The following is a 19,550-nucleotide window of genomic DNA, read 5'->3' on the forward strand; positions in this document are numbered from 1 at the left end:
CATACTGTCAAAGTCAGAGTTCGGATTTCTAAAGGGTTCTGATATTGAGATGGCTATCTACACCTACAGTGAAAATTTGCTTAATTCATTAGATAAAAAATTGCAGGCAACTGGTATATTTTGTGATCTGTCAAAGGCATTTGACTGTGTAAATCACAATATCCTTTTAAGTAAATTAGAATATTATATATTATAGTGTAACAGGAAATGCTGCAAAATGGTTCAAATCTTATATCTCTGGCAGGAAACAAAGGGTGTTATTAGGAAAGAGACATGTATCAAGCTATCAGGAATCATCCAACTGGGAACTAATTACATGTGGGGTTCCACAAGGTTCCATTTTAAGGCCCTTCCTTTTTCTTGTGTATGACAATGACCTTTCATCAGTAACATTACCAGATGCCATGTCGTTTTGTTTGCCGATGATACAAACGTTGCAATAAATAGCAAATAAAGTGTAGTCTTAGAAAGATCAGCTAATAAAATATCTGTGGACATTAATCACTGGTTCCTTGCCAATTCCTTGTCACTAAACTTTGAAAAATCACACTAAATGCAGATCACAACTTGTAAGGGGTGTCCCACCAGTATATGCCTAACATATGACAAGCAGATAGAAGAAGTGGACAGGGTTAAATTCTTGGGATTACAACTTGATAATAGGCCTATATTCAACTGGGAAAAGCACACCACAGAACTGCTGAAGCTTCTTAACAAATCTCTATTTGCAATGCGAATTGTGTCAGACATGTTGTTGTTGTGGTCTTCAGTCCTGCGACTGGTTTGATGCAGCTCTCCATGCTGCTCTATCCTGTGCAAGCTGCTTCATCTCCCAGTACATACTGCAGCCTACATCCTTCTGAACCTGCTTAGTGTATTCATCTTTTGGTCTCCCTCTGCGATTTTTACCCTCCACGCTGCCCTCCAATACTAAATTGGTGGTCCCTCACTGCCTCAGAACATGTCCTACCAAAGACACAGGGGATATAAAAATCAAAAAGCTAGCATACTATGCTTATTTTCATTCCATAATGTCATATACCCCCCGTGAACCATGGACCTTTCCGTTGGTGGGGAGGCTTGCGTGCCTCAGTGATACAGAAAGCCGTACCGCAGGTGCAACCACAATGGAGGGGTATCTGTTGAGAGGCCAGACAAACGCGTGGTTCCTGAGGGACAGCAGCCTTTTCAGTATTTGCAGGGGCAACAGTCTGGATGATTGACTGATCTGGCCTAGTAACACTAACCAAAACGGCCTTGCTGTGCTGGTACTGTGAACGGCTGAAAGCAAGGGGAAACTAAGGCCGTAATTTTTCCCAAGGGCATGCAGCTTTACTGTATGGTTAAATGATGATGGCATCCTCTTGGGTAAAATATTCCGGAGGTAAGATAGTCCCCCATTCGTATCTCCGGGCGGGGACTACTCAGGACGACGTCGTCATCAGGAGAAAGATAACTGGTGTTCTACAGATCAGAGCATGGAATGTCAGATCCCTTAATCGGGCAGGTAGGTTAGAAAATTTAAAAAGGGAAATGGATAGGTTAAAGTTAGATATAGTGGCAATTAGTGAAGCTCGGTGGCAGGAGGAATAAGACTTTTGGTCAGGCGAATACAGGATTATAAATACAAAATCAAATAGGGGTAACGCAGGAGTAGGTTTAATAATTAATAAAAAAAATAGGAGTGCGGGTAAGCTACTAAGAACAGCATGGTGAACGCATTATTGTGGCCAAGATAGACACGGAACCCACGCCTACTACAGTAGTACAAGTTTATATGCCAACTAGCTCTGCAGATGTCGAAGAAATTGAAGAAATGTATGATGAAATCAAAGAAATTATTCAGATAGTGAAGGGAGACGAAAATTTAATAGTCATGGGTGACTGGAATTCAAGAGTAGGAAAAGGGAGAGAAGGAAACATATTAGGTGAATATGGACTGGGGCTAAGAAATGAAAGAGGAAGCCGCCTTGTAGAATTTTGCACAGAGCACAACTTAATCATAGCTAACACTTGGTTCAAAAATCATAAAAGAAGGCTGTATACATGGAAGAAGCCTGGAGAGCCTGGAGACACTGACAGGTTTCAGATAGATTATATAATTGTAAGACAGAGATTTAGGAAGCAGGTTTTAAATTGTAGGACATTTCCAGGGGCAGATGTGGACTCTGACCACAATCTATTGGTTATGAACTGTAGACTAAAACTGAAGAAACTGCAAAAAGGTAGGAATTTAAGGAGATGGGAACTGGATAAACTGACTAAACCAGACGTTGTACAGTGTTTCAGGAAGAGAATAAGGGAACAATTGACAAGAATGGGGGAAAGAAATACAGTAGAAGAAGAATGGGTAGCTTTGAGGGATGAAGTAGTGAAGGCAGCAGAGGATCAAGTAGGTAAAAAGACGAGGGCTAGTAGAAACCCTTGGGTCACAGAAGAAATATTGAATTTAATTGACGAAAGAAGAAAATATAAAAATGCAGTAAATGAAGCAGCAAAAAGGAATACAAATGTCTCAAAAATGAGATCGACAGGAAGTACAAAATGGCTAAGCAGGGATGGCCAGAGGACAAATGTAAGGATGTAGAGGTTTATCTCACCAGGGGTAAGATAGATACTGCCTACAGGAAAATTAAAGAGACCTTTGGAGAAAAGAGAACCACTAGTATGAATATCAAGAGCTCAGATGGAAACACAGTTCTAAGCAAAGAAGGGAAAGCAGAAAGGTGGAAGGAGTATATAGAGGGTCTATACAAGGGCGATGTACGACGGCAGTTCAATAAGTAATGCAACACATTCTTTTTCTGAAACAGGGGTTGTTTTATTCAGCATTGAAATACACCAGGTTATTCCCCAATCTTTTAGCTACACAACACTATTTTTCAACGTAATCTCCATTCAATGCTACGGCCTTACGCCACCTTGAAATGAGGGCCTGTATGCCCGCACGGTACCATTCCACTGGTCGATGTCGGAGCCAACGTCGTACTGCATCAATAACTTCTTCATCATCCGCGTAGTGCCTCCCACGGATTGCGTCCTTCATTGGGCCAAACATAAGGAAATCCGATGGTGCGAGATCGGGGCTGTAGGGTGCATGAGGAAGAACAGTCCACTGAAGTTTTGTGAGCTCCTCTCGGGTGCGAAGACTTGTGTGAGGTCTTGCGTTGTCATGAAGAAGGAGAAGTTCGTTCAGATTTTTGTGCCTACGAACACGCTGAAGTCGTTTCTTCAATTTCTGAAGAGTAGCACAATACACTTCAGAGTTGATCGTTTGACCATGGGGAAGGACATCGAACAGAATAACCCCTTCAGCGTCCCAGAAGACTGTAACCATGACTTTACCGGTTGAGGGTATGGCTTTAAACATTTTCTTGGTAGGGGAGTGGGTGTGGCGCCACTCCATTGATTGCCGTTTTGTTTCGGGTTCGAAGTGATGAACCCATGTTTCATCGCCTGTAACAATCTTTGACAAGAAATTGTCACCCTCAGCCACATGACGAGCAAGCAATTCCGCACAGATGGTTCTCCTTTGCTCTTTATGGTGTTCGGTTAGACAACGAGGGACCCAGCGGGAACAAACCTTTGAATATCCCAACTGGTGAACATTTGTGACAGCACTACCAACACAGATGTCAAGTTGAGCACTGAGTTGTTTGATGGTGATCCGTCGATCATCTCGAACGAGTGTGTTGGCATGCTCCGCCATTGCAGGAGTCACAGCTGTGCACGGCCGGCCCGCACGCGGGAGATCAGACAGTCTTGCTTGACCTTGCGGCGATGATGACACACGCTTTGCCCAACGACTCACCGTGCTTTTGTCCACTGCCAGATCACTGTAGACATTCTGCAAGCGCCTATGAATATCTGAGATGCCCTGGTTTTCCGCCAAAAGAAACTCGATCACTGCCCATTGTTTGCAACGCACATCCGTTACAGACGCCATTTTAACAGCTCCGTACAGCGCTGCCACCTGTCGGAAGAGCGCTGCCACCTGTCGGAAGTCAATGAAACTATACGAGACGAAGCAGGAATGTTTGAAAATGTTCCACAAGAAATTTCCGGTTTTTTCAACCAAAACTGGCCGAGAAAAAAAATGTGTTGCATTACTTATTGAACTGCCCTCGTACTTTAGGACAATATCATGGAAATAGGAGAGGATGTAGATGAAGATGAAATGGGAGATATGATACTGTGTGAAGAGTTTGACAGAGCACTGAAAGACCCAAGTTGAAACAAGGCCCCAGGAGTAGACAACATTCCATTAGAACTACTGACAGCCTTGGGAGAGCCACTCCTGACAAAACTCTACCATCTGGTGAGCAAGATGTATGAGACAGGCGAAATACCCTCAGACTTCAAGAAGAATATAATAATTCCAATCCCAAAGAAAGCAGGTGTTGGCAGATGTGAAAATTACTGAACTATCAGTTTAATAAGTCATGGCTGCAAAATACTAATGCGAATTCTTTACAGACGAATGGAGAAACTAGTAGAAGCCTACCTCGGGGAAGATGAGTTTGGATTCTGTAGAAATATTGGAACACGTGAGGCAATACTGACCCTACGACTTATCTTAGAAGCTACATTAAGGAAAGGCAAACCTACGTATCTAGCATTTGTAGACTTAGAGAAAGCTTTGGACAATGTTGACTAGAATATTGTCTTTCAAATTCTGAAGGTGGCAGGGGTAAAATACAGGGAGCGAAAGGCTATTTACAATTTGTACAGAAACCAGATGGCAGTTATAAGAGTCGAGGGACATGAAAGGGAAGCAATGGTTGGGAAGGGAGTGAGACAGGGTTGTAGCCTTTCCCCGATGTTATTCAATCTGTATATTGAGCAAGCAGTGAAGGAAACACAAGAAAAATTCGGAGTAGGTATTAAAATCCATGGAGAAGAAATAAAATCTTTTAGGTTCGCCGATGACATTGTAATTCTGTCAGAGACAGCAAAGGACTTGGAAGAGCAGTTGAATGGAATGGATAGTGTCTTGAAGGGAGGATATAAGATGAACATCAACAAAAGCAAAACGAGGATAATGGAATGTAGTCGAATTAAGTTGGGTGAGGTGCGAACGTTTAACTAGAAATAAGGCGACAAAAACAACAATGCTGACTGAGAATCGAACGCCGCACACATGGTTATGAAGACATGTTAATAATCAAATTCCTATTCAGTAGTAGCTAGGAGTAGCATGTTTAGTTGCAAACCTTAAGGCCTTTCTCATCCCTAGTAACATGCTACTTAATATCTGTGATATCATGGTGTTAATTTACAAGTGGATTGGCTGCCGTAAAGAGCAATGGATTGTAGTAGTCGTGTATCATTGAGATGTAAATGAAGTGCCTCAGCAAAAAGTAATTTGCATCGTGCAGCACGTATTGTTTCAGAGACACTGAGTACATGTTATAAGTGCACAAAATGTGTATTATATACTATGTATATAATATTATTATTTGGAGAAGCTGCCGCCAAATCTGTTTACTTTTACATTCCACTTAGTTGTCATGGTTGAATACACGTTTTCTTAAGGCTACATCTAATGCAGAGCGCTTACAAGAAAGAAAAGTTTCCTGCATCATGCTATTGCTAGCTAGGTGAAATATTTTGTGGTAGCTATGTTTAAAATGAATGTATTTTTGAACGTATTGTTCGTCAAATATTTGAATGGATTGTCAACTGTAGATGTGCCCCGGCAAGCAGAAATACACATCAGGCTGTCTGCCGTAATGGCTCACTGGGAGAGGTCTATTCGAGATAGAGTCGTCGCTCTCATTGAAGGAGGAGGATGTGCCATCAGAGAAGCTGGCAGACGGTATGACGTACCACATACCACTGCAACGAGGTGGAGGAGGATCTGCCTTGAAAGAGTCACCACCAACAGGGCTCCTGGCTCAGGCAGGAAGAGAGTGAGCTTACAGCAGGAAGACAGGGACCTATTGTTCAGGAGCAGAGAAAATCCCTTTCTGAACGCGAAGCAGTTGCGGCGGGAGACCAACTTCCCCGGCTCCAGTGACACGATTCACCGAAGGCTGAGGGATGCTGGACTGCATGCATGACGATCCACCGTGAAACAAGAGCTCAGTGAAGACAACGTTTTATACCGGCTAGCATTTGCGGAGCTCCATCTGAGGGCGATGTGGCACAATGTCATTTTCACTGATGAGAAGGTGTTTTCCATCAGTAACAACGGTCCACGAATTGTTTACAGGCCACAAGGAACTCGCTATCGACGCGAATATGTAACCACGATGAGAAGAAGTTGCTGGCTATCTGTACCCGCTGGGGTTGGATTTCTGCGAGAGGGCCGGGAATTCTTCACAGGATAGAAGGAACTCTGAACAGTGTGCAGTATGCCCACATATTGGAAAATGTGATGCTTCTGTCAGTGCAAATGCTGTACGCAGAGGGGGATGTCGCATTGCAAGAGAACCATTCTCCCATTCACATGTCTGCATTTGTTTAGCAGCGGCTCTCCACGACTGGCGTCAACGTCATGGACTGGCCGCCACGGGTGGCTGATATGAACCGCATGGAAAACATGTGGGCTGTGGTCACCAGAACATTTACAGAGAACTGGCCACGAAACCAACCAACTATTGCGGACGCTCTTTGGGACTGCCTCCTGGAAGCCTGGGAGGACGTTGCTTCTTCAGGCTGTTACATCCGACGGCTTACACATTCTATGCCAAGACGCATGATAGAAGTACAAAATAATGAAGAATCCTGGATAAAATATTAGAGTCGTTAAAGTGTTATGTTATGTCTTCTTTTTCATCATTTTTTCCTCATTGGGAGCTAGTGGAAGATCGCGTGGCAACAGAAAAGATACAATATGGGTTAGTTTTCACAGTTTGTTAAATATTCTATTTTGATTTCAATTATAACCTGTCTAGATACTTACAAACTAATCAGCGTAGATGGACTCTGTCACAGTAGTTTTTGTTATTTCAAATACATCTCTCTCTTCCCCTCCATCCATGAATACACCCTCCATCCTCCACACAATATGCAAACGATTTCATATTATGTTTACTCATTGTTAATATCTCCTCTATTCCCTCTCACACTCTCTCTCTCTCTCTGACACTATCACCGCAAGTGCCCTTCTATTCCATTCCCCCAAAACTTTATAAACAAATCTAGCAGTTTCCATTGACACTACATTTTCTCTCTTAGTTGGTGCTGTCTTTACTCTCTATCATTCCTTTCAACAGCCATGAAACCATATTCATTGATCTCCCCTTCCCTATAACCCATTCTTCGTTCTGAAAACAGTCCTTCCTTATCTCTCGGCCCTAAGATAAAACGAACTGTGGACACATCTAAGTAAGCAATACTTTGCAAGCATTTCACACCTATATTTTGCACTTCTATCCATTCCCAGATCCCGCCCTCCTTCCTGTTACCCGTCCCTTGACATCTGCATCTACATCTAAATGAATACTCTGCAATTCATAATTATGTGCTTGGCAGCGGGTTCTGTGGTCTGGTGGATTAATTTTGTATTGATGTGTAAAACGTGTAGGTTCACATCTCATGTCAGGCGTAGATTTTTAACACACACAAGTAAGTGCAGAACCCCAGTAAGCTCCGTAGTTCAATATCCGCAGTAAAGATAACATCCCTTCGCTGCCGACTGTGTCAGAGCGGCATTTGTTTGAGCTGTGACAGATGGAGAAACCCCGGAAGGCAAAAACTCTGTCACCAGCAAGCCATCGTAAACTAGAAAACGTATTTCATTTAATGAACCAATGGCCATGTAAGTTCACAAGGCTCTTACTTTATTTGAAACTGAGACATTGAAAATTGTGGTGCTGGACTGGGATTCGAATTCGATTTCACTGTGTTCCCAAGATTGCAAACTCTTCTAGGCCTACTCGAAAGTCACCTATCTGGTTTCAAATCCTTATCAGCACAAAATATTCATTATTTCATTTCAAACCCTAGCATGTGCACTCCAAACTACTAGTAAAAAATAGTTGCAATTTCAACGTCTCTTCGTGCGTTGTCAGCTGTAACATGTTTGTTTCAACTCACAGCCACATGATGAGCTTTTTATCACAACATTACAAGATCAAACGTTTCCTTACATCTTTTCAAGTTCAAACACTCCTCTCCATCCCACTGATGATTTGGGTTTGACGTGTTTGTTGTGATCACCAACGACGATATGTTGTGGATTCAACTTCTAGCCAGGAGAGTATTTTACATCACATCACTGAAAGTACAAACATGCCACTCCTAGCTACTATTGGAAAAGAATTCACTGTTAATGTTGAGATTTCCGTAGATTCTTGTTGCCGTTAATCGCGTTTTTTTTTACTGGTTTGTCCAATACCCAGTTTCCAGAGCCACTCGCCGCTGAGTGAAGTTCAGCACGTGGATGGAAAACCTTTTCGAGAGCGAAAAGCTTCTTCCAATTGCCGTACAGCTTTGTAACTCCATATATTGTCTCAAGTATTTAATTTTGACTAAGGATTACTGTACGATATATGTAAAATAATACATTGTCTCAGAACTTTTGGAATGTCACTTGTTGTAATTAAGGTTAGTATATGAGTGTTATGGGGGTGTCTGATCGCTAAGAACGTGTCTTCTAATATGTTTTGTATGACAATATTAGTTGACATTTAGATTGGCTGCCATAAAGATCTTTGGTCTCTAGTAGTCTCTTGCGATACCCATTGTGTGTAGTCACACGACTGTACCCACAGGGTTTTGGTGTTTAGAGGACCTGCAACACAGCTACGTTATGTTGGTTGTATTCGGCAGTGACCCACTTTTTTTGCTGTCAAGTTTACATCTCTTTGTACTCGCTGCTGTTATGAGATCTGTCCTTAAACATAAGAAGCATAATCCTGATGCTGTTGAGGTATGGTGTGATCCAATTATTTAGTCTCTGTGGTTTATGAGCTTGGTTATTATTCTAATCTGGGACAACACTCATCAAATATTCTTGCAATTTCCTCTATAAATAATTTGCTTGTGTTATTCACAAAATATATCTTTGTATAAGATGTCATTCCAGTTAACTGACTTTAATCTAGTTCTAAACTCTCCTAAGTTGCATTCATTCATAGGTATAACAGTTTTGTGTTGTTCATCTGGAATGCTGACTGGGACTGTAATCCATAGGCCATCATGGTCAGCTAGGCCTAACTCGACTATTCCAATTCCAACACTATTTTCATGGATATTACTTATTATATTGTCTAAACATGCAGTATATCTAGTAAGCTTATCATTTAGACAATAACAATCAAAAGCTCTTAAGCTATCCAATAATTCCAATATTTATATGACTCTTTACCCTGATATCCATATTAATATCATCAAAAATTAAGATTCTTTGGCATTTATATTTAGGCTTAGTTAGTAAGACTAACAGTTTTTTTGTTTAAATTTACTATAAGTTCATATTCACTAGAAGATGGTGTGCGATGTACGGGTGCAATATCAATTGCAAGTTTACAACCAGGATGGTATGTTGCATGTATGTATGGCAATTTCTGATGGGTTGGAAACATGTGAAGTTTCACATGAACAACAAGGTGTACTCATCAGCTTTATCCACCCACATGGTTCTGCGCTTTCCTTCCACTGGCCAATTGCTAAAGACAGCTGCAGGAGGCATGAGCAACGTAGTTTCTTGACTTAAACAGCATCATCATTATCAGGAAGACGACGACAGTTGTCCTCAATCTGTCCTTGACAAAACTGTAGAACTTTTTAACCAAAAATGGTACTGACTTTTTAGAATTTTTGTTTTCCTCATTTGCTGTGCTATGCATTATACTAGTCTTCATAGCATACATTAAGTTAAATGTTTGAAATGGATTTAAAAAGAATAATTACCAGTAGCATCAAGAAATTCAATGAGCAAAACATTTCACTTTTCAATCTTGCTCAAGTGCTGAAACAATAAATTGCCCTCCCCCCTCAAACACTCTACAGCTTGCACATAGAAAATTTTAGCCAACTTTGCAGATGCACATGTTTTCATCTAGGCATCAAATGTAAATTAAATTTGATCCCTATATAGACATCATATATGGGAATAACCATATGAAGTTTGATGGATTGGTTTATAGAATAGCAGTGGTCAGTGAAACCTTGGCTCTCACAATTGCATGATGAATTTTTTAGCCACTTACAAGGCTTGTATCTATCTATCTATCTATAATTTTTTGCCATGGTGCGATTCAGTATAAAAAGTTGTTTTCATATGTTTAAGCAAATGACCAAATGGTAGCTAGAACTTTTAAAAAAGTCCAGCACACTTACCACATTTGCACCTTCACACCTGACACAAAGATGAGTAGCCTCTTTTAAAAGCCCTTAAAAAGTCAACCACTGATGATAATGAACCGAAATTTGGTTTATAATGATCAAAGACCATATAGGAGCTTCACACCAAATTTCATTACATTTGGAGATAGTCTAGTGGGAATCCCTGGTCCCCTTGACATGGAATGACCCATCTCACACCAATTCTATTTCCCCACTAAAAACCATTATTGCAGCAAGTTTATAGTGATTAAGCATTACGTATAACTGAAGGAGATATGCAAAATAAGTTGATTTAGTTATTTTATATGACTTCAAAGATTGCAATGCCTCGAGACTATGCACTATACATATCACTGTCGTTCACAGCTTTTCTGGAAAGCACTGAACACACGTTTGTTTATTTCACAGAAATTCACGTGATAAATATTATCTGCTCTCAGGGCCAATTATATTATTGTGCAAAACACAACAATTAGATTCAAACTAATATAATAACAAAAACAATCAATTGTTGACAAAATTATTTAATTGGAGAGAAAAAAATCTACTCACCAGGCAGCAGCAGGAAACACATAGGGGCCTATAAAAGACAATTGTAACTGGCAAGCTTTCGGAGCCAGTGGTTCCTTCTTCAGACATAAGGATTGAAGGTGAACGAAGAGGGGTGGAGGAAAAGGACTGGAGAGGTCTAGGAAGAGGGTTAGATTTCAGGACAGTCACCCAGAACTGTCGGTCAGGGGAAACATACCGTACAGGATGAGAAGCAATTGCTTGCCAATTACAACCATCTTTTATGTGTGTGTTCCACTGCCGCTTGGTGAGTAGATTTTTTTTATCTATCCAATTAAATAATTGATTGAAACTACTAGCTAGCTGACAACTGCCATGTGAAACTATAAGCATAGTGTTGCTACAAAGGCTGCCATGTGATGCTCTTCAGTTAAAGCTTGTTTAACACATCAATCAGAGAACAAATGTTGTTGTTCGCCAAATATGCAACAGTCAACACAGGCTGTTACCAAATACAACACAACTGACTGTTGTAGTTACCTGCCTCCCTCCCCCCAAACTCACTGTTCAAACTCTGAACTATGTTTTATATGGCAACAGTACATAGTTTGCATGTGACATAGGGCTCTGATCAGATGGATTCAGTTCCAATGTATAAAGTTTACACTAACAAGTGCAAGTAACTTTTATCAAATTATAGTTCGGCTTCTTGTATATACAATTATGAATAAATAAATATATATGGGGCAACAGTGGTGTACCTATGATGGAACACTGTAGAACTCCAATGCGAATTTCCATCAGACAGCTCTTCCCTACATCTATTGGTATAATTATTTACCTTAGTAATCATGCAACTTATAAATAACATGTACCTTACAGTATCCTTGATGAATTCTTATCACATTAAGCAAGGTTTTAAATCAAGTGCACTAAGCTGGCCTAGAACCTGTTTTAGTGAACAAGGTAAAAGTTTGAAACACTTGTAACAAAAATTTTAATTTAAAAAAAGCAGTGCAATATTAAACACCTGACACCGTGAATATCGCCTGTCAAGAACCCCTCTAAACTTCCATATTTGTTATGGTATTCAGCCACATGAATACACATTGTTCCTGTGTCTACTCACCTTCCACTAGTTTGTTCCCCTGTCTATTCCAACCTTTTGGACTCCAAAAAACATCCTTTGTCCACTTACCACCAATTAACTTGTGCTATGTCCTGCTTACCATGATTTTATTTTGTTCCTGTCTGCCTACATGTCTTGCTGATTCCCATTTGATTTTCATGACAGTCACAATTACGGTTAATAATCAATTCTGTTACTTGACACATTTCTTTGTTTTCCTCTCCCCAACAGTGCTTCCCAATGTGTGTGTCTTCACTGCTCACCGAGTAACCTCCAGTTTTTGAATAGATCAATTCCATACTAAAATTTCATATCTCACTGTCATAATTCAAACCCGGCGACATAAAGACTGTAAATTTTCAATTTCACACATGCTGGAAGTTTCTCTCTCTCTCTTTTCTTTTTTGAAAAACAAGCCCTATCTATTTTATCAGAAACACTCCACACATTTCAACTTTTCTGTTTATTTCTCTTGCAGTCAATTCGGCTGTCATTCAACTGCCCTAAATAAAAAACTCACCAATCAGTTCTATCACCCAATTGTTAATTTATACAGTTTTGGGTAAAATATGTTGATTACATAACATATCTGTCTTATTGTTTTTTTATTTTCAGGCCCATTCATTTCGCATTTATTTTGCCTGGATCCTGTGACATCTTATGCAGATAAAGGGCAAATATAAGTTACAAATTTCACGTGAAATTTTGTTGCTTACAAATAACTATATTCCCGCATACATTCTGAAAAACTCGACTGGCATACATTTATACCACACAAAGTGTTGATTGTCACAAGTATGCTGTCACAACTACATGCTGTTCCTCTTAATAACATTTTAGTTCTTCGGTATGTTTTTTCACGCGTTTTCAACTGATGTGCAATTGAATTTGTAAACGCCCAATATGTATTTTGCCCAGGAATTTTATTTAGCTATGTTCATCCTAAGTAGAAAATACACTGATTCTTACAATGAAATTCCAATAATATGAATCTTCCACGTTCGAAATTTTGTTCAATTATACGCAATTTCTCTTTCTCAATGCCTCCAAGTGACAACATAAAGTCACCGTGGGTGTAGTCAGCATGAGATTACAACTAACTGTAAATGTAAACATCGATGAAATACTCAAAAATGGTCACAAAAATATCAAAGTCTACAATAAACATATTAAAATTAAAATCAAGGATTACAGTAACAGCCTTTTATTTTTTTAAAAAAAAGTAGCCCTTGACTAGCAGCAGATCTAAGGTTCTGTTCATTCTCTTCATATATACGTAATGTAACCTCCGCCCCCCCTTCCCCAACCTTTTCATCCGTATACTTCACATAAACAAATTTTCGATAAATCACTAGAACCCCGAGGGGATTCTTACCTATCAAACTTCATCACGGTCGAAACGTACAGTTACCGAAATTACATGCAATACACAGGAACACAGCCCACAATTATGTTTCACATCATGTATGGTATCCATCCCGATGTGCTAACATGTCACTTGTCAAACACACAAAAAAAAAAAAAATACGACGATATTTGTACTCATGGAGACGATTAGTCATATACACAGTATTTCAGCATGACAGATAACAACTATTACACAAGGAGACTTGGATTCGTTTCCTCTACCAAACACAAAATTTGTCAAAACGCTTACTCACCTACACAACCCCACTCCTCGACACCATTTCTCGCAAGGCACTGCTGATTCGATAATCACAATACGCACATATACACGCACACACACTATCGATACGTGGCTCAATGTTTATCAACTATCTACCTACGTCACAACATCAGTTTTAACGAAAGTATGGTGCAGAAACGTGTGTTCGTTACTGTTGGCACTACAAAATTCGATCATCTAGTAAAAGTGGTTTGCTCCGAAGAAGTGTTACGTGTGAGTGGTGGCCTAATTAGAAGTGTAGTTGAAGGAGAAAGTTGGTTCTGCTGAAGTTTAATATTTCCAGTTCCAAAATTCTGTACTGGGTCGAAATTTACGTGTACTGAGTAACATGCCGTATTATATTGTGTTACTCTGCTCCTTTCAACTATTTGATTGATAATGTGGGTTCTTGACCGGAGAGGGCTCGGCAAAATATGAGAATTTACAACTAATCCGATAAATATTTGTCTGTGAACAAAAAAGTTAATGATTGTATATATCACACTGAAAACACTTCCAGGATACATTGATGGATATCTAGTTCCTAGAACATAACAACATAGCGGCAAGTTTGTGGTTCTGTAGCTTGTTAGTATGCAAAGTATCTTAAACTTATTTAAGTAGCCGAATTTTGCCATGGTGATAGGCTATCGTATGCTGTGCTAAAGCGTGAGAGAAATGTGACTTCGCCGCATAAATATGATACCGTTCACGTTTCTCTGCACTTCGTGACGCTCTCGGGCGGTTCAAACAACCCGAAGCTGTTAATGTTGCCCATCATTATATACGTTCAAAACACTTTAAGTTTTGTTTGGTATGGATCCCACACTACTTCAGTATTGTAGAATGGTCGCACAAGTGTTTTGTAAACAACCTCGTATGTAAATCAGTGGCTTTTCCCCGGTATCCTACCATTGAAAAAAGTGTTGTAACTGCTTTACCCATGACAGGTTATGTGAGCATTCCAATTACACCTGACTGATACTGTAGCACACCATACTACTTACTTGTGTTTTGAGACTCAGTAAAGTTTCTGAACAATTAAAGCAAGTTGCCAACTTTGCACTAGTCTGAAAGTTTAAAAGATCAGACTTGATATTTGTGCAACTTTTTTTTAGACATTAGTTGATTATACAGAGCTACATCAGCTACACAACACTACTATTAATATTGTGTTTTGGGCAATTCCACAGTTACGGGTGTTACATGAATGCACCTTAAAATTAGGAAAAATAATGTACGGAAAAATATTTATTGAATTTAACATTGAAAACTTTTAAGGCTTACATTATATTTCATGTTAGAAATGTTGATACTGGAATTGTTTTATTGTTCTCCTGGTTATTAATCAAAAAAGTAGTGTTACGGGTGTTACCGAAAGTAGACCTGGCGCCTGTTATGAGTTAGGGAATTCTCTAATTTCTGCAAACTTGATGAAGCTTTTATTCTTGTAAAACAACTGTTAAAAGGTATTGCCCCAAATTTTATTTTGAAATATAAATTTTTATTTTTTTGGACATAATAACTCAGTATATATATATTTTTTGCTGTTACGGGTGTTACATAGGTGCATCAGATTTGATCCTTGAAGGAAGAAGTTTACCTCTCACAACTGCATAAAAAGAAAAGAAGTATTGTAGTTTATTTGGAATAAAAGTATGTACTTAAGAAAACATGTTTGAAGGATAAAGCTATTTATTACACAAAAAATTTTGTTACAATTTTATAGTACAACTAGGCCAAGATATCGTTACTTAACGTTTACCTCATTTTGTAGGCCTAATAAATTTATGACAAAAATGTTTTCTTATTATTGATTGATTTAAAAACTTCATTAAATAATCTTTTTCAGCAACATCCAACTCAAAATTGAACTCTTAGTATAAACGGTTACCTTGTTTGATTTCTGGTGTTGTTGCCTTAGATAGTACTTGACTGAATTTCACAAAACAAACATCAGTTTCGTCTAGTTTAAAAAGTGTTTTACTTTTTCCTACTGTCTTCAGGAACATTATTTTCACATCAACCTCACTCTGGCAAATTCCCAAGTAACGGTATTGAGTTTTGGAAAGGGTTGGCTTATTTTTGTCACTTGGAATGTCAACCAAGACAAATAACCCAAATTTTAAGTCAGACTTTTCAATTTTATTAGTTACGCTTAACTCACAAGCACTTCCAATATTGTCTTGTGATTCAGATAGTGAAACAGTCTCCTGATCAGAATCATCAGAACTGCACACTTCATAGAAGTTTATGTATCTTTTGCATGTAATGTTTTAACATTGGCCTCCTCAGTAATAAATACTGACATCCTTGTCATTAATGACTCTGCTGTTTTTGAAGCCAGCAAATCAGTTGTGTTATGAGGCCGAAAGTGATGGCAGCCCTGGATTTGAGGAATTGCTTGTAAATTTTTCCACCTTTCATCCAAAATAGGAATGTTATGCTCCACTGTTATCTTATCAGCCCATAGTACCTTAATTTTAGAAAAACTAGTCAGAGTGTAGTCATAAAAGTCAATTGCGTTGTTAATAATAACTTTCTTAGATCTAACAGCTGTCCACATGCTCCTCTTGAGTGCACCTCCAATGCCATCCATGGCTCGTTTACCATGTGAACTGGCAAAAAAAATCCACTCAACTGTCAATCCAAAGTCTCTCTCAAAATAACATAGCTTGGACAAAGTATATTTATTTTTGAACTGCCCAGCACAGTTGTCAGAAAATATAAAAACTCTTTTAACTTTAGAAAATGCTTTTTTAATCTCCGTTATAACAGTTTTAAGAAAAGTCCACACAAAATATTTTGTGTGTGAAAGGTCGTTACTGATGACTGCATAGGACCTGACTTCATGGTTTGCAAACTAAATGCAGAAAGTGCAAATAGTTACTTGTGAATGCACCCAGTGTGCACTCTGTACCTCATCTTGTGAAATTAGAGCATAATTCTCTGCAAAGTCCATTTGAAGAACACATTCTTCAACATCAAGGCTGTTTTTCTTTCCTTGGAAGAAATCGCTCTGCTTTATCTTCGCATAGCAATGTTTTTTAAACTGAGGCAATTTGTCAACCAGTGATGCTAAGACATCATCGCAGCTCACTGAATGTTCACTAAGACAAAGATGATGTTTCACATCATTTTCTCATTGCTGCCAGACACACTTTTTTGTTAAGTCAAAGCCTTCTGGGATAAATTTACTCAATTTAATTTGGCATTCCTGGCATGACCTAAAAACACAGTCTTTGTTCTGTGAATTACAACTTAATTCGTTCAATAATTCGTTGTGATTGCTTGGAACAGATGGAACAGCTTTGCTCAAATACTCAAGTATTCTTATGAAATTGTAGGCTCTTATGAATGGCTAGAATTTCCCTCAATAAGCAGTTTACTGGGCCTATATAAAATTTAAAACTGAGGTTAGCAATATTGTTGTTCTTGGAAAAGTTAGAATGGAAAACATAAACTATATGTAATCTAAAGAATTTTGGGCTTAATTAACTTTTTAGGAGAACGTCAGTTGAGTCAGGTTAATGCCCCAATTAACTTTTATAATGTAGGTGTAGTGCTTAAACAAGTATATGCAGAGGAATAAAAATTTTTGTTTTCATGCTTAAAACTGTTTTCATATGTAATAAACATAGTTAAAAAACTTTTTTCATTCATAATAATACCCTTTGGTTATAATTTAAGCGTAGGGCCTAGGCCTACTAAAGATGAAGGTGGCATTAAACCTTCCAAACACTAAGCACCTCAATCTTGCCATTCTTCTTCATCCTCTTCTATTCCCCTGCTTTCTAGCACATCTTGGATACCATTAGCCACCCTTCTTGTGGCCTCCTCTTTCCAAGAGGATGCCATGTAAGTGCTCTCTTTGGACATCTGCTTCTTCCATGCATATGACATACTGTAACCATCCTGTATTCTACTATGTATTTCTGTAGCCTAAAAGGTCTGCATCCTTCCTCTTGTTTCCTTATTTCTTATGCATTCAAATCAGGAAATTCCACGTTTTCTTCTCAAGTAGACCGTTTCTGAAGATCTAAAGTCTCTTTTTTTATTTTATTCTGTGAGTTCGCAATATGCACTACCTCAACTTGTCATTGCTTCCACAGTACTTTTTTATAATAGCATTTTAACCTTTAAACTCACTTTTGAGGACCAAAGAAGACTATTTAATTTTTAGATAGCTGCCCTTTCCTGCCTGATCGGTTGTTGAATGCATGTGTGTCACATCTTCCATCATGTAATATGATGCTACTAAACTCTTTGTAAATTTTAACTTAAGGTCTGCCCATGTCCAAGTTACTTCCCTCTGCAACACATATATTCTACCCCACTTTTTGTATTCATGTTACAACTTCCTAAGCATGTAACATATATCATCTTTATCATTTACTACTGCAACCTGATGAACGACATAGAATAGTGTGTACATACACTTGTTCCCTACTTTAATCCTCCTTGGCATACACTTTCTACCCCAGAGATCCTGTGCATTGTGCACATACACCGTAAAGAGAGAGGGAGATAGACTGTGTGCTAGTTTCAGACGTTTAGTTATTCTGGAGGTCTCTCTTGAAATTTCTTTCCTCACTCTAATGGCAAATTCTGCTGACTTGTGGGGATTTATGATACTTCTTATATATATTTTTGGCTGTTCCTGTGACCACAACTATTCAAACAATATCTTTAATGACACTGTGTCATATGGAAACCAAATGACTGCTTGGATTCCTTTCCAATCTCTTCTCCATGATCTGTCATAAAATAAAGATGTTATCTACACAGAACCTGTCTGTTCTTCCAATTCATTTATAATCTTCTCCATTCTTGGTTAAATAATCCCCCCATAAAGTCTGCTTTACTGTATTGTTAAATGATGATTGCGTCCTCTTGGGTAAAATATTCTGGAGGTAAAATAGTCCCCCATTAGGGTCTACGGGCGGAGACTACTCAAGAGGACGTCATTATCAGGAGAAAGAAAGCTGGCGTTCTGCGGATTGGAGTGTGGAATGTCAGATCCCTTAATCAGGCAGGTAGGTTAGAAAATTTAAAAAGGGAAATGGATAGGTTAAAGTTAGATATAGTGGGAATTAGCGATGTTCGGTGGCAGGAGGAACAAGACTTCTGGTCAGGTGAATACAGGGTTATAAATACAAAATCAAATAGGGTTAATGCAGGAGTAGGTTTAATAATGGGTAAGAATATAGGAGTGCGGGTAAGCTACTACAAACAGCATAGTGCCCCCCAGGGGGTCCACAACTCTTTTGTGGATACGTGCGTAGCGAGCACGGGACCCCGAGCTAATGTGGCCTTCCTTCCTTTCCGGGCTGCATACCTTCCCATTCCGCATCCTTCCCCATCCCTATCTTCGCCCCTCCTCCCCTCACCTCTGGCTCTTTCCTTCTCTTTCTCCCCATCTGGGAGTATGGTTTGTGCCTACGTCCGGAGACGGACGCTCGTAAATGTACTGCATTTCTTGCCTTCCTTGCTTTTATGTCTTCTTCCTTCCTTTGTCCTTCTCTGTCTTTTTCCTTCCTTTGTCCTTCTCTTTTCCTTACCTCTTCTCTTTCTCTTTTCTCCGCTGCGGCGTTTGAGACTTCTCTTCCTTCCCTTCCCTTTCTTTTTCTTCCTCCCTGTGCGTGTCTGAAGGCCGACCCACGCCCTTCGTGCGTAGCCGGTGACGGGGTAACGCGTAATTCCCCGCCCCGGGTAGACAGGTAGGACACGTACGTACCCCCTGGTAACGGCCAGGCCCAGGGAGGGGTGATTACCCGAGCTGATACCTTCCGAAAATGCCGATTGGTCCCTCCGTCCGTTTGTCGGGAGGTGTGACCTGAGGTGTGAACAATCACCTAAGGCGGGAGTGCCCTCAGAGAGGGCCCCCACAAGGGAGGAGCGCGCCATCGGAGACGCCGGTAATCATGGGGGATTCTTCCGCAATGGTTT

The 19,550-nt window shown here is 39.5% G+C and overlaps 2 protein-coding genes across 3 annotated transcripts in view; one reads left to right on the plus strand and one right to left on the minus strand.

The window, feature by feature from the left end:
• LOC126187885 (E3 ubiquitin-protein ligase Arkadia-like) overlaps positions 1–13,654 on the minus strand; it is a 343,683-nt gene extending 330,029 nt beyond the window's left edge. Inside the window, exon 1 of one of the 2 annotated variants that reach the window (XM_049929229.1) lies at positions 13,597–13,654. The gene's annotated coding sequence lies outside the window, so the exon portion shown is untranslated. Of the gene's footprint in view, positions 1–13,310; positions 13,541–13,596 lie in introns of those variants that run through there. The other variant, XM_049929228.1, reaches the window with a different exon arrangement.
• Positions 13,655–13,687: 33 nt separating this feature from the next.
• The window catches only part of LOC126187887 (UDP-N-acetylglucosamine transferase subunit ALG13 homolog), a 38,343-nt gene continuing 32,480 nt past the window's right edge, over positions 13,688–19,550 (plus strand). The window contains exon 1 of the mRNA XM_049929236.1: positions 13,688–13,835. Coding sequence (XP_049785193.1) covers positions 13,749–13,835 — 87 coding nt within the window. The 5' untranslated portion in view covers positions 13,688–13,748. The remainder of the gene's footprint in view (positions 13,836–19,550) is intronic.

The sequence above is a fragment of the Schistocerca cancellata genome, chromosome 5 (assembly GCF_023864275.1).
Source record: "Schistocerca cancellata isolate TAMUIC-IGC-003103 chromosome 5, iqSchCanc2.1, whole genome shotgun sequence".
Taxonomy (NCBI): Eukaryota; Metazoa; Arthropoda; class Insecta; order Orthoptera; family Acrididae; genus Schistocerca; species Schistocerca cancellata.